The sequence below is a fragment of the Leptonychotes weddellii genome, chromosome 1, assembly GCF_054177405.1.
Source record: "Leptonychotes weddellii isolate Sample4059 chromosome 1, ASM5417740v2, whole genome shotgun sequence".
In the NCBI taxonomy this organism is placed as follows: Eukaryota; Metazoa; Chordata; class Mammalia; order Carnivora; family Phocidae; genus Leptonychotes; species Leptonychotes weddellii.
The window spans coordinates 137531264-137547538 of record NC_138369.1 but is presented as its reverse complement, the minus strand read 5'-3'; the positions used below and the strand labels follow the sequence as shown (position 1 = coordinate 137547538).

At 37.1% G+C, this 16275-nt stretch overlaps 1 protein-coding gene across 3 annotated transcripts in view; it reads right to left on the bottom strand.

Annotated features, from left to right (window-relative positions):
- LSAMP (limbic system associated membrane protein) overlaps window positions 1-16275 on the bottom strand; it is a 597331-nt gene that overhangs the window by 267234 nt on the left and 313822 nt on the right. For all 3 annotated transcript variants that reach the window (XM_081833646.1, XM_081833650.1, XM_081833654.1), the window contains exon 2: window positions 159-391. In XM_081833646.1, coding sequence (XP_081689772.1) covers window positions 159-391 — 233 coding nt within the window. The remainder of the gene's footprint in view (window positions 1-158; window positions 392-16275) is intronic.

Sequence of the window (16275 nt, the reverse complement as noted above, 5' to 3'; positions counted from 1 at the left end):
TAAGTCTATCCTTTCCGAGAGAAAATAGACATTCAAATGCAATAATGCATTTGAAAGGTTTTTTTTTCCTTCAGAAAGGATTTTGCAAATATTTTGTACATGTTTATTTTCTGCTTCTCACCTCTCCCTTACCACCCATCTATCCCACCTTTTCTTACCTTGCACGATCAAGTAAACTTGGGAGGTCTTGGGCTCATGCTGTGTCTGAACTGAGCAAGTATAGGAACCCTCATCATAGACATCCACCTTCTGGATTCGGAGGCTGTATTCCAGAGAATGGCGTTTCTCCAGCTCAACCCGAGGGTCCAGAGACCACTTGTCATGCCCAGCAAAAATGATGCCAGAACGGTTCAACCAGGCCACCTTCGAGTTCTTGTCTTCTACAACGCACCTGGCAGAGCAGAATAACAACATTAGAACCTCAGCCCTACCTGCATCTGCATTCATTCTCCACATGATTGGCCTCAACAAGACCAATCAAGAACAATAATTATATGCAGGATGAATAATTGCCATGCCATTTTTTAGAGTCCTAAGTATTGTCACTATTTCTCCTAAGACTAATTACCATCCAATGGATGGATGTCATTATATTAGACTCAATTTGGCAATAAACAATCAGTATGAAAAATGCAGGCAAATAAAATTAAATAGGTATTGACTTCTCACTGGATTATCTTCTTCTTGTCTAGGAAAAGGTCATTCACACAGAACTCCATTGGTTTAAGTACCTGAGAATTTGACAAGTGATAATGTGGCACATTTAATGAGTTTTGAATTGTATTAATTCTTCCACAAGTATTTCCTAAAGTCCTATGTGATGGTAGATACAATTTATGCCCCAATGCTATAGGAATTAGACCAGATTTCAGAGTTTGCTTCAGGTTCTTAGAAGTTTGGAATGCCTTCTCCCAGGAGTGACAAGTGTGTGAATAGATACAAAGCTAAGTAGACAGGTGTTATGTCAAGGAAGTCAGAGCCAGCATCATCGTGCCTAAGTCTGGTTCCAGCTGCTGAGGGCAGTATGATGTCTGCTGGCAAGATGGCTTACAACCAGCATTTCTGGCGCATCAGAATGAATTCAATATTTTATGGGAGATGAAGTAACCAATTTCATAGTTCGTATTCCAAGAAAGATGAAGGAAAAACGTTTATTTGAATGACTACTTATTTTAAAAACCTAAAAGGATCTCTTTCTGAAACTTGCAAGAAAGAGGCAAAGAATACGGATTAATGGGGAAGGGGTAGCTACTTCGTGGTGAAGGCAGTTTTCTCCTTCAATTACACTGAGAATCTGGAAATGGAAAAATCGAGCAAAAAACAAACAAACAAACTTCTCTCTGTATCCCTTTGGCAAGATTTATGTCTGCCCCACAGGGAGATTGTCCCAGACCCTGTTCACAACTGTAGAGCCATCTGCTCAGCACTCTGGGGCATGAGGGATGGGGAGAAGAAGCCAGGAGCATGACAGCAGAACAATTAAAATACCATGTTCTGGATTCTCCAAATTAAGTCAAATCCAGGTTTTCTCTCCAGTCAGAAAAGTCATAGAGATTCTGCACCCACGCATAGACAGGAAATTAATGCATTATCTACAGGCTGTCTACAGTAGGTATACAGAGGCTAACTCAGTCTTAAAAGGAGAAAAGCTGAATCCTTTTAAAATACCTCACCTATGGTTCAAAAGACCTCCTAACCCCATTATTTTTAAGTGAACTGAATATTTTTTTCATTTATTTGAGAGAGAGAGAGAGAGCACACATGAGAGGGGGAGGGTCAGAGGGAGAAGCAGACTCCCCGCTGAGCAGGGATCCCGATGCGGGACTTGATCCTGGGACTCCAGGATCATGACCTGAGCCGAAGGCAGTCTCTTAACCAACTGAGCCACCCAGGCGCCCGTGAACTGAATATTTTATTTAACATGAGAACTTATTTAATTACTTGAGTGCCATGATCCGCAGGTCTCTCTTCTCTACCTATTTATTTTCAAGAACATAAGTAGATGAAGTCATCATTTAGTGTCTCTATTAGTCCATATGCGTTTCTCTGCCATGGAGATATTGTTGGGATTAATTATATGTTTGATAATTTAGAACTTCTCCACGGGGGAGTACAAAGCTAACTTCATGGATGCTTGCTGCTTCTTTCCAGACTTGATTTGACTTTTCCTGTTTTATTATTTTGTGGCATTGTTTCTCTGTCCTTCATGATATTTGTGGCCCTTCTCAACTGAGAATCATTTAGGAGTTAATAGGCTGTTTGCTGCTTTCTAGAACATAAACCAAGTCACTGATGTAGATTTACTGTGTTTTTCTTTTCTACAGAGAAGAATGAAAATTTGCCTCTACAAATGCATTTTAAATCTTCTATCATGTATCTCCTTGCACTTTTCTCCTCTATGCAGTTCAACACAGCAGCAAACAGATATGCTGCATCATAGAGATGTATTCTGAATAATGTCTAGCCAAAAATATGCCCCTAATATGTTCATTTTGGAAAAAAATACTATATAATCTATTTTACATTAATATGGCTTACAAATCAATTAAAGACAGATATTTTGTTCTCTTCATTTCGGTACCTCCAAAAATTAATCTTATGGAAAATAGGTACTTAGTAAATGCCTGCTGCAAAACTGACAGTGTCATCCTAACAGAGAAGAGGATATATGGTTACCTATTTCCCACTTCCCCATCCCAAACCCTACAACATCAACTAATGAACCGGACAAATTTCCTTATCAGCACGAGGTAGAGTTTCTAAGTCAGGTGTTTAGGGTCCTTTGGACATTTTAGCAATTTTTTGTCCATGGAAAAGTTAAACTTATCACATAGATCATTATTCCAAATTATTCTCAGAGAGTGTTCAGATTTATCTTACCTAAAGACATAATTGACTATTTCAGCAAAATTGCCAGACCCACAAAAATGTAACTACTGAAACAATACATTATGTGGAAATTTTGCTATGACAATCTACATAACATCTTATTCTTACATTGTGTTTTGTCTTATATTTATTTTTAAAATTTATCTTTTACTTACAAATAAATGAAAGGCATATTAGAATATATACACATACATATACACTCACACTTTTTACTTAGTATGGTTAGCCAAGTAGCTAAGCAGAGCACAATGTGGTACTTTTCTTTTTTTAATTTTTACTTTAAGTAACCTCCGCACCCAACATGGAGCTTGAGCTCAAAACCCTGAGATCAAGAGTCACATGCTCTACTGACTGAGCCAGCCAGGTGCCCCAACAATGTAGTATTTTTAAAAGGATAAGCACTCCTTCAGATAGTTAAGGGTTCTTTTTTCTGTAGTCAGTAGTTCCAAAGTAAATATATTGACTCTATAAACTAGAAAATAATCTTTCCACAACATGACTAAAACTTTCATACTGAAAAATGGCAAAAATAATACAGTTTCAGAACTAATTTAATTTTTTAAAATTTTGATATCTTGATTTAAGGTGGCAACTCTTTCAAGCCATAAGAAGTGCACATAAGTAAAAGATGGTAAGAGTCGGGGCGCCTGGGTGGCTCAGTTGTTAAGCGACTGCCTTCGGCTCAGGTCATGATCCCAGGGTCCTGGGATCGAGCCCCGCATCGGGCTCCCTGCTTGGCGGGAAGCCTGCTTCTCCCTCTCCCACTCCTCCTGCTTGTGTTCCCTCTCTCGCTGTGTGTCTCTCTGTTAATCAAATAAATAATATCTTTAAAAAAAAAAAGATGGTAAGAGTCAAAATAATCTCAATTTGTAGAGCTTATGGTTGTTCAATGAAAACAACCAGTCACACAGGGTAGTCACAGAACACCTAGTTATTCAAAAATGAGGAAATGCTGATTTAATGCAGACCCAGGTTCCCAGAATGCACTGACTGACCAGCAAGCATCATGAGCTTTCATCTAGGAGGTAAGTTGGCTTAATTTTGAGGTAGGCATTCCGGTAGAGTAAATGAGTATTCTCATGCCATGCCATCATAATATAATAATGAATTACCCCCTATTCAGAATGCTGCTTCAATACCAGACAATCCAGTTCAGAACTGGATACCTAATGACTTTATTTTCAATATCAGCTGTGGCTAAAGCTGGAAAAGTGTGAAGAGATGTATTTTATTAATAAAATATTTTATTTTTCTATTTAAATTCAATTTAGTTAACATATAGTATTATTAGTTTCAGGGGTAGAATTTAGTGATTCATTAGTTGCATATAACACACTGTGGTCCTTACATCAAGTGCCTTCTTTAATGCCCATCACCCAGTTACCCCATCACCCCACTCACCTCCCCTCCAGCAACCCTCTGTTTGTTTCCTAGAGTTAAGTCTCTTATGGTTTGCATCTCTCTCTGTTTTTATCTTATTTTATTTTTCCTTTCCTTCCCCTATGTTCATCTGTTTTGTTCCTTAAATTCCACATATGAGTGCAATCATATGGTATTTTTCTTTCCCTGACTAACTTATTTCACTTAGCATAATACCCTCTAGTTCCATCCATGTCATTGCAAATGGCAAGATTTCATTCTTTTTGATGGCTGAGTGATATTCCAGTGTGTGTGTGTGTGTGTGTGTGTGTGTGTGTGTGTGTGTGTGTGTATGTGGGCTATATATATGTGTGTGCTATATAGCACATCTTTTTTATCCATTCATCTGTCAATGGACATCTGGGCTCTTTCCATATTTTAGCTATTGTGGACATTGCTGTTATAAACATTGGGGTACATGTGCCCCTTCAAATTACTATGTTTATATCCTTTGGATAAATACCTAGTAGTTCAATTGCTGGGTTGCAGGGTAGTTCTATTTTTAACTTTCTGAGGAAAATCCATACTGTTTTCCACAGTGGCTGCCCCAGTTTGCATTCCCACCAACAGTGTAAGAGGGTTAGCCCTTTCTCTGTATCCTCACCAACATTTGTTTCCTGAGTTGTTAATTTTAGCTATTCTGACCAGTATGAGATGGTGAGATGTATTTTAAAAATCTGTAAGTGTTATGTGTTGTTTAGATTTAATAGAACGTTTTCTCCAGGAGCTCACGACATTGCAAATCATTCCTGGATTTAGAAAGGACTGTTCCTTAAAGAGAGTGGGTGTTGGTGCCAAGAAGAGAGGAAGAGAATGTCCTACTTCAGGTGGGATTTTCTGGCAGGCAGCTGAGAACATGGGGTTACTGTTCTCTAGGAAATCACCTATTATTAGTATACCATTCCTTTTCATGGATCTTTCTTATGACCTCATCATACTCTATATCGCAATAGCATTATCTGTATTTACCTTTCCTCATAAGCTTATTAACGACAGTGGCCTTCCTGGATTTTACCTATGGAGCCCTAACAGGGCCTAACAGCACACAACCACCATGTACACAGTAGGCACTCACTGAGATGTAGAATACATAAACTGAATTTAATTTAATACATTACTATTAGGTCAAACATCAAATATTTGTTAATTATCTAAGAGGTGCAGAATAAATGGGTAACTATTTTAACATTTCTTAAGAAATAATTAAAAGTATCTGATACAATGGGAAATTTTAAAAGAGAATTATTGAGTGTGGTAGTAACATGAAAGTAAAGGAGAGAAAAGTATGTGCTCAGTGCTTTCATTATAAAGAAACATCATGTCTGGGAATTACATAATCTGTGTCACATGTGAAAAAGTGAAAGAAACATAAAGCACTAGAAAAATGTTTAGTGGGTTGCCCACTCTAACCACTAACCCACAAATATCAGGTGGGTTATTTACCTTAACTATGGGCCTATGATTTTTTTTTTAAATCAGCTTTTAAAAAAATTACAGGAAAGGAAAGCAAACAAATTTTTATCTTCCCTGTTCAGTATATCTGCAGCCATAAAACTGTCACAAAAAATCAATGCACCCATAAAAATCTCAAGCATTGGATCTCTGCAAACACTTTACACCAAGCATATTATGCACATTTATACAAAGAGGTACATCGACAATTCTACTCATACTGCCTAAGTCTGCTCCTAAAACGATGAGTATAATTGGAGGCAGAAAAGACATGCTAAATTCAGTCTATAGCAATAGATTGCTTAATAGCATATTTACTGACAGTATATCCATGATATAAGTGATACAGATCTACCAGATATTAAGCCTGTTCAATTGCTACAGACATATCTCTTCGTATTTAACAAACATTACTTGCTGCTAAAAATGTTTTGATTTAGCATTAGAATTTATCTAAACTTTCCTTTCTTTCTCAGGAATGCAATCTGGTATTTACTCATTTATCACAAGTAAGTACATTTTACTCAATCTCTCACCAGTTACCTATCCTCATACTTCTCAACTATAAGGACCAGGGCAGTGGAAATGGATAGGTAAGAGATTTGTTTTTAAAATTAAGAAAGAACGTGAGATTAGTGGTTCTCAAGTGGGGGCAATTCGTGCATGCAGATGATATGTGGCACCATCTGGAGACATTTTTTTCATTGTCACAACCTGAAGTGGGGAGGTTGTTGCTGGCAGCTAGTGGGTAGAGGCCAAGGATGCTGCTAAACATCCTACAACATAAAGGACAACCCCCACAATAAAGATATCCCACATGTCGACATGGCTGAGCTGAAAATCCCTGAGTCAGAACTTGGTCTCTTGGTTTAAATATCTGGAAGCATAGGGCAAACATCTATAGTGCAATGGTGTTTTTTTTTCATAAGCATATGCTTCTTAATTTACAGATACTTAATTGCCACTAGCAAAGTTCCCGAATTATAAGTCATGGTCACGACAGAATCACTGCAAGGAAGTCTAGTCATGCTCTGGTCATAAGTTAGTAGTAAATGAAACACTGCCCCTTTGCTGTTTCATTTTAGTATTATAATTATACATCAATATAGTCTTGTACAGACAGTCCCCAGCTTACAATGATTTGACTTATAATTTCTCAACCTTACAACAGTATGAAAGCAATACACTTTTAGTAGAAACCATACTCTGCATTATGAATATGGATCTTTTCCCAAGGTATTGATATGTGGTTAAGATACTCCCTCGTGATGCTGGGCAGTGGTAGCGAGTCACAGCTCCCCGTCAGCCAGGCCATCACGAGGGTGAACAACTGATACACTTACAACCATTCTGTACCTACACAACCATTCTGTTTTTCACTTTCAGTATTCAATAAATTACATGAAACATTCAATATTTTATTATAAAGTTAAGGTTTGTGTTAGATGATTCTGCCCAAGTGTAACCTAATGTAAGTGTTCTGAGCACATTTAAGGTACGCTAGGCTAAGCTATGATGTTTGGTAGGTTAGGCATTTTTGATTTACGATGTTTTCAACTTATGATGGGTTTATTGGGATGTAACCCCATCATGAGTCAAGGAAGATCTGTACACTACTGATGGTGAATAGGAAAGCTATAACTTGGTTACTTCCTAATTTAATGCTGGAGAAATCATTTAAATTTAGTCTTTAGTCTTTTTCTTTTTTTCTTTCTATATAAATGGACCCATTGAATCCAGAACAGATAAAGAAGAATCAACTCAATTAGAGCAATTTCACTTTTAAGGAAATTATTAAACTTTAATTAAAAAAAATTTTAAAAATTAAAAGAAAAGAAAATAAATGGAAAGCTATTTTTAAATTAACTTTTATTATTTTTCACATTTGGACTCTCCCTCTTTTGTAAGATGTGTAATGATTCAAGATGTGAATGGAAAAGAAGTCTTCAAGAATATGTTTGCCCTTGATTTTAATGTTGTTTGCATTGTACTTTAACCCTACAAACAAAATCCTTAGTGAATCATCAAAACTATCATAGAATGTAGAAGGAAAGATTCTCTGTCTGAGAGGTAAGGCTGTACATTCCCAGCATTAGTGCGTGAAATCAGGAAAAGTAGACGATGGAGTAAAGTAGGCTCTCTTGAGTCAGAGGTCCTTAGTCTCATTTTATCATATTATTTTAAGTATAATGAATTCCAACAGCACTGTGCAAAGACATTAAAAACAATACATGCCAAATCAGTTAAAAAACCAATTTAAATATTTTTGAATTATTAAACATTTTGGGTCATCTCTGTTTCATTACCATGCTATAAGATTAAAATCAGAAATAAAAGAATTGTGCCTTAGGTGCTCCTGCTAGCCTTGTCTACAGCAAGAAGCTTCAGCTCTCTAGCTGTCTTGCTCCCATTTCTACCGCCTTCCAGACTTGACTTATGGCTTTGAACCCTGCCTACTCTGTTGGCCTCATTCTGTTGTTCTTATGCATGTATGCTCTCTTAATCATGATCCTCTTGAAACTTTTGAACTGATCTTAGTTTTATGATAATTTATTTTTCTATATTCCTACTGAATTTTACTCCAATTAACACCAGTACAGTTATCTACATGGTATGATGATCTCCCCTCACCCCAGCTGCTTCGCACACATTCATGCACAAGTGCCCGCATGCACACATGCATATAAACACACAGAGAAGTAGTGACAGATGTTCCACAGAAGGTGAGAATGGAGAGGTAGCAAACCACAGGAACCAGATTCATGTGATTCTATTACTGGGCATAACGATTTAGGAATCTGTACTCTTCTGATGGAATGTTAGGATAAAAGACATACTGTTTAGTTCCTACAGGATAACTGATTTTAGTTCTGGTCTTCAGAACACAGATAAGTCACTTAGCCTCTCTGTATCTTAGTTTTTCATAAGTAAAATGAAGCTAATGATACTTTACCCAACTTCCTAGAGCTACTCCATGCATAAAATGAGGTGATGTACACGGAAACATTTTATAAGATGTAAAACAATATCTGTGCTCATATTCATACTCTCTCATGGTAGATAAGAAGAAAATAGCTATATGTAGGGGTGGATAGGAAGGAAAAACACTGATTTCCCTAGGCCATTCAAAAAGTTTATCTCTTCACAGAGTGTGATGACACTAAATATGTATTATTTCCCAGACTCTCTGATCAATCATGTATTTCTTTAAATATTCAATTTGCAGTAGTTATTTGCATGCACTATGCTGACAAAGCACACTTTCTGTGATTGGGTTACTCTCTACTAGGATTATTCATCACCTATAAGAGCAAAAAAGAATCCACATGGCAACTGGTAAAGCCAGGGGAGTTTGTGTCATTTCTGAAGCAATGAAAAGTCCTCCCTAGACATGCTTTTTATCTCTTTGTATCAGTAGGGAGTACTTGTCCAGCCACACATGCATCCTTTTTTTAAATTTTTATTTATTTTTTTCATGCATCCTTATATAAGCATGATACGACACATGTATTGCTATATTTTCAGGCTCACTTTCTTTAAGAAGAAGAATTAACGCATATCCATGCAGGTGGCACAGGTGAGGAAAGCAAGTAGAGAAGGAGCAGAAATTATCCACCAAATTAGGTACTGAGTACATCGCAACAACTTCTCAATTCTAGGACAATCTGTGCTCCTCTGCTTTTCACATCAATTGTGTCGTCTCTACATTCACATAGAAGAAATGAATGGAAAAGAGGAAGAAAGAAATTCTAAAAAGAGATCAGAATGGAGACTGAGGCCAGGAGAGAACAGAGTGCTATCTCAGTCACTGCTAAGATCAATCCCAGGAATGTTTATAAACGGTTGGAAATAGCTCTTCTAGGTTCTTTCCAATAGTCTCGATCAGTCTAGAAAACAAATCGTTATGTTCTTAGTCACACCGTAATTCAAGATCCTCAATTTATTTGTAAGAAGTGAAGTGGAAAAGTCATGGGTTCCATAGTTTAGTAGCTTCTGGCAAGTTACTTAGCAGAGAAACACAGCACTGGGCGTGTTTCCGTGTTCAGGTTGAAGAGCAGGAGCCAGTTTCCTGCTCTGCTTTCTAGCACCATCACATACTTGCTCTGTGCTCTCAGGATATTTGCTTAACTTCTCTGTGCCTGGGGTTCCTCATCTGTAAAATGAAGAATGATAGTTTCTACTTCAGTGGATAGCTGTAATGTTTAAATGAGCCCTAAAAGGGTTCATTATTACCAAAGAGCTTCAGTGTTTTTCTTCAGCAAAACATGGATAATAATTTTCTTATCATATGATTGTGATTATCAAATGGGCTAAGGTATTTAGACTACCCAGTAAGCTTCGGAAGAGCCTAATAAAATCTTGTCCCCAACGCTTTTCATAATTTGAGTCTTAGGCATTTCACTCTGCATAAATCCCATTGTTGGGCTAAATCCAGCAACGTCCAGAAAGTATTTAATCCAATTCCTTCCTTATTAACAGCCATTTCTGGGAAATCTCCTTCTGCAGGCCGGGTTCTTTTGCATCTGATACCCTCTGGCCCCTCTAATCAGTAGTTGTGCCCCTAAAGCCGACAGGTGTTAAATTGAAAGCAAGATGATGCAGTATGATTATGGTGCAACAGTGTAAACTGAGGTTCTAATGCCATCTCTGAACATTTTTAAGGGTTTTTTTGGCATACCTGTGCAGAGGCAGCTTAGGTCTTAAATGCCTTACCACTTTCAATCGGATCCAGTTAGAGCCCACACATGGCTCTCTCTCCAAGGCAGCTTGAACAGAGGACAGTTGGTCAATGCTGTACATTGTGATCTGCTGAAATCTGCTTGGTGGAATTGGGGTTCCTCCTGGACTGGATGAGTCACAGTCTTTGCCTTATGGACCCTCAGGTTGCAAGAACAAGGCTTATCTTTTCTCCTTCTCAGTATGTGAGTGGCCATTATCCTCTCACCGAAACAGCAAGTATCTATAACTCTTTCCTCTCCTTTAAATTATGGATTCTCCTCTTTCCTTACCACTTGGTTGAGTGAGGGTGAGAAGCAGTTTTAAACCTTGATTTGTTTTGATTCTTGCTATGAGTCTCTGTTCTCTGTGAAAAATCTCTCTCATTTAGAGGGGGGGGAAAAAGCTGCCTTTAGTTGTACCTTTGAAAGAATAAAATGAGTCTTAGAATCCTGGCTCAGATTTCTAGTTAAAATTTTTACTCACTATGCAATTAAAAACAATTCCACAGCTATTTAAAGAAAATTCTGTTACCTTCTGAGTCACTACAAAGTAAATATCAAAAGTATGCTATGTTCTAGAAGTAAAAAAAATGTCCTCTATATTGCTCTATACTATGCAGTTTACTCTTTATCTCATTCCAGCAGTAGGGAGAAATAAAAGTGCTCACAATAAATTATAACGCATTTAGGATGAGCATTCTGTTGTATGAGACTTGGCCATAAAGTCAGGAGACTATTTTCCACAAGTCTCACTTGAAAACCCAGCCCCCTACTTTATAGTCTTATCATATACAGCATTATGTAAATGTTATCATCGGAGCAGAACCACGTTATAACATGACTCCTCATTACATGCATTTGGATATAATTTGTATCAAATCATGCCCTCTAAGACATGGCAATTAATACATACAGCATGTATGATATAACAGAGTTAACATACAGTAAGCATATAAGTAAATAAATAAGTAATGAGACTGTCTATCAGAGTTACCGTTACAAAGGGTTCTGCTGTCTAGTTTGCCTTCCTTATTAGAGGTAGCAGAAATAAAGGCAGATAAATACAAAGAGTAAAAGAAGTCTATTTTTTAAATGTACTTTGTGGATACAGATGTGAAATAGGGGACTCTGGTAGCTGCAAATTGAAAGAGCACATATTATCAAACAGATCCATCTTAGCTGAAGGAAATGTAGTGGTCCCCTCCCCACACTGACAAGAAGCCAATAGATCACTGAATGCTTATAAATCACAAGGACTGTTCTCACATGGAGAACTGTAATCATAGGGATTTTTCTGACTTCCACGTTCACTTTTCCATCACCCACATTCTACCCCACCTCGCTTCCTTTGTTTCCTATCTCCAGAAGTATTTTTTTTTTCTTATCACTTTCTTCTAAAGGACAATGATGTGAGGAGGTCTTCATCCTTGTGTGATAGCCAATTCTTGTGGTTTTTCTTCTTTCTCTCTCCATCATTTTTTTTTTTTTTCCTTACCAAACCCTTCCTTGAAGGCCTGCCTGTCTTGACCATATCAACGATCAGGACATGAATGGGACTCAGGATTAAGGAATCAAAAAGAGCTTCAGAAATTACCAAGAGAATGGGCATGAAAGCAAGACCTGATGAGTTTGGGATGAAAACCCATCTGTGAGCTACTCTACTGAACTTGGTTTACTCAAACTGGAGAATTATACCTGCCACTGTAATCCCCAACTTACACAGAACCCTGACCCTGGGAGGGCGATGGGGGTGAGAGGAAGTAAGTGGTGTCTGGACTTGGCAGAGAGAGGAAGTTAAAGGTCAGTTACCCTTTGTACTACCACATCTGCCACATAATTAATTCTAAAATTTCATAGCCAGCCTCCGTTAAAGAGAGAGCTGCAGATACTTCAAGGTGAAGGTCACGTTCTGAGTTCTAGGAAGAGTCACATGATTCAAAAGTGCCATCTCTTTACCATGAGAGCATTTATATTTCACTTTCCCACCCTCTCTGTCCCTAGGGCATTCTACCTTGGAGATTGCATTGCAGAAGAGGCATCTTCTCTCACAGCAACTCTCAAAATCTGGCTATTAAATGAAAAGACAGGCAGAGTGAGAGAAAGAACTAAATCTAAGTGGAGATTAATAAGACATTGTTTTGAAATCATTCCTCTCTTTCTTCTGGATTACTTATATCACCATTTGTGGTTGTGATCTTTTGACATGGTACCAGGAACTCTGTCGAATTCTCTGTATATGTTCGGGAACCTGATCTGAGTAGCAGCAAGAATTATGTCGACTAACATAACATCCTCATAATGTTGATATTGTGTTATTAATCATAATGTTGATAGTAGTAGTCAATATTATGTTGACTAATTAATGTCCACTCTCCCCTAAGGACCAGTCACCTTCACCTGGCTCTATCAAAGAACACTTTTAGAAGGATGTTGGTAATCCACTAACAGCCAAATCCAGTGGATTTAAGTATTTGTCCTACTTCATCTCTATATAGCTTTCAACACAATTTGCCACTCATTCTTCATTTTCTTGTCTCTCTTCCTAACTCCCACTATTTCTCAATTTCTATAATTGGCTCCTCTTTCTCCACTCACCTCCTGGCTTCATGGAATAGTCCTCATACATTTCATCAGACTTTTTGGCTTTAATTATACTTCATCACATTGAAATCTAAAACAGCATACTCAGCTGTTCCACATAGATATCTGAAGGCACCTCAAATTCAGCATGTTTTGAACCTAAACTCATTATCTTCCATCTTATTCTTAAACTCATTCTAAATTCCCAGTTTGGGTTAATAGAACCATAATCCATCTATTAATCCAAACTAGTAGCCCCAGAGCTGTCCTTGTTTCCTTCTCCTTCAAGTCATTTATATAATCAAATATATTTTGGGGGCGCCTGGGTGGCTCAGTTGGTTAAGCGACTGCCTTTGGCTCAGGTCATGATCCTGGAGTCCCTGGATCGAGTCCCGCATCGGGCTCCCTGCTTGGCAGGGAGTCTGCTTCTCCCTCTGACCCTCCCGACCCTCCCCCCTCTCATGTGCTCTCTCTCTCAGTCTCTGCCTCTCAAATAAATAAATAAAATCTTTAAAAAATATATATATATATATATATTTTTACATTTTTTCCCCTAAGATTGACCTCTAATCTCCATCCATACTATTACTATCATTGTTCAGAACCTTCTCATCTATTGTCAACATCACTTCCAACTCATGTTATCACCTTCTAACTGGTGTTCTGGCCTCTGACGTTGCATCCCTTACCCATTCATCCTTCATATAGAACATACATGAAGGTGATCATGTAAACCTCTTATTTAAATGTACTTGGTCTTTTTACTTTTAACAGTTCAAAGAGATTAGCATAACAAATGTCAGCTCAACCTACCTTTCCAGCCTGATCTCCTGACTTACACTCCCTCCCTGCTATGAACCTTATTCTTTCATTTGGCAAGTTCCTATTTACTACACAACCCATCTCTGGTGTGCCTTCCCTTGTGATGCATTCTTTAATTCCGTAGTTGCTCCCCTGCTCGTGGTAGCATTCTAATTCTTTCTCTGCCTCTCATTACTATTTTAAGAGTGAAGCATGACTACGTCTTCTTGATCTTTGCATCTCTATTGTCTCACAAAATGCCTGACACAAAATCCCTTAATAATTATTCAATGGATGAATGAATATACCAAGAATCTTTCTCCTCTCATTTCACATTCTTAGAGATTTCTGCATCCTAATACAATCTTGAAGATGGAAAAATCTTACTATATCCAATGGTTTCGAAAGAAAAGTATGGCAGGACAAAGCCCTTTGTCTTTTCTAATCTAGCCATTTTATTTTTCTTCACTTGATGCTACCATTTTTTCTGTCTCTCTTTGCCTGGAAAAGATGATACTATCTATTTATCTACTTATTTATTTATTTATAAAAATATTTTATTCCTTTATTTATTTTAGAGAGAGAGAGAGAGAAAGTACGAGTGAGTGTGGAGGGGCAGAGGGAGAGAGAAAATCTCAAGCAGACTCTGCACTGAGTGTGAAGTCTGATGCGGGGCTTGATCTCACGACCCTGAGATCATGACCTGATCTGAAATCAAGAGATGGATGTTCAAGCGACTGAGCCATCTTAGTGCCCTTATACTATTTTTTTAATGATATACCTATGATACACTATAATATATTCATAAAAACAATTTTTTTTAAAAAAAATAAATACAATGTACGGTGGAAACTTAACTCAAAAAAATTTCTAAAAATATGCTGTATGGTGAAAACATGTTTTCAAATTCACCAGTGTCCCTCTTCTTGTCTGGTGGACTCGAATACTATCCTTGATATTATCCTACTGGTGTCTCCTGCCTTAGAGGTTCATATTTAAGGATAGAAATGAACATTTTTTATCAGTATTCAGATGTCACACTAGGACTAACCACCTCCAGCTACGTAACCCAATCTCTATGAGTTTATAGTGGGTCTCTGACTAAGTCATACCCAATAATTTCACGGTTCATCTCTAGTGAAATAGGTTAATTTGATCTCACAAAACTTCAAAAATTTTTCTTTCCTCACTATATTTCATTGTAAAATTAGCACTTACTTTCCCCTTCAAGATAATAATATGACCAAGAAGACAACCAGGAAAGGTGATAAAGAGGTAGATAAAGTGAGATTTTCTTCACTGATACTTTCTTGTCTGGGAAGCTACTGAATTTAGACATTCTAGAGTCTTCCAGTCAATATGGGACACTATTATTATTCAGATAAAACTATGTCCATTCTTTAATATTAGTAAATTTGGTACATTTCTTTACTCTGATTATTACAAGATATAATCTTTTCATTTTGGATGTCAGCCTCCAAATCAGTCATTAGAATCATGCAAAACTTCCCCAAAATACAGAATGAGATAAGAATAAGCATTAACAAAATATTTTTAATGATTTATATCTTGCTCTCTTTTTGTCCTTTAAGAGAAGATTTCCTAGAGTTCCTATTCTGTTACCCTGAATCACAGTATTCTCCCAAAGAACTCTATTAAAGGAACTACTATAGTTAAGATATGTCCTCCTATTCAAACTTCAGGAATGGTGGTGTGGATGGCCTCATTCAGAAGTGGAATATTTAGTTTCTTTACTAATTATTAAACATTAATCACTATATTTATTCAGTCTTGAGACTAGAATGTGGTGATCTATAGCTATGGTATAAATCATATATTTTTGTTCATATTTTATGTGTCACTTCTCTCATTCCATCTCTTTTCTGCCATACTCTTTACAACTGAGACCATGAATCAAAGAAAATGGCTTATTTATATGTCTTTACCTTTTGCTCTTATGTAATATGAGTCCCTTAATCTTTATGAACATTCTTTTGTCTAGATAAGACTTCCTACTATGTCACATGATGCTTCACATTAAAATTATACTTCTGCTAAACTATAAAATTAAAGAAGTCAGAGTCCCTAATTTCTCTAAGTATATCAGTGCAGAAATGATTTGAGTGCATGAAAATTTGTGGGTATTCAATAAAAAATTCTCTAACAATGAAGGAAATTTCAAATATACAATTTCCTATGGATTACTCTACCTCTGTATAACATCTAATCACAGAATACTATGATTGAGTGTAACAAAATAGGAACTTTAGAAAATCTGTACTTAGAGGCCAGAATCAAAGGACAAAAGAGCAAAGAATATACTGTTCATTAAGTAGATGCTCCTCTAAGTGAATCTAAACTGATTTTCTTTCCCAGTCACTGAGTTCTACACAGGCCCTCTGTGGTCACCATAGAA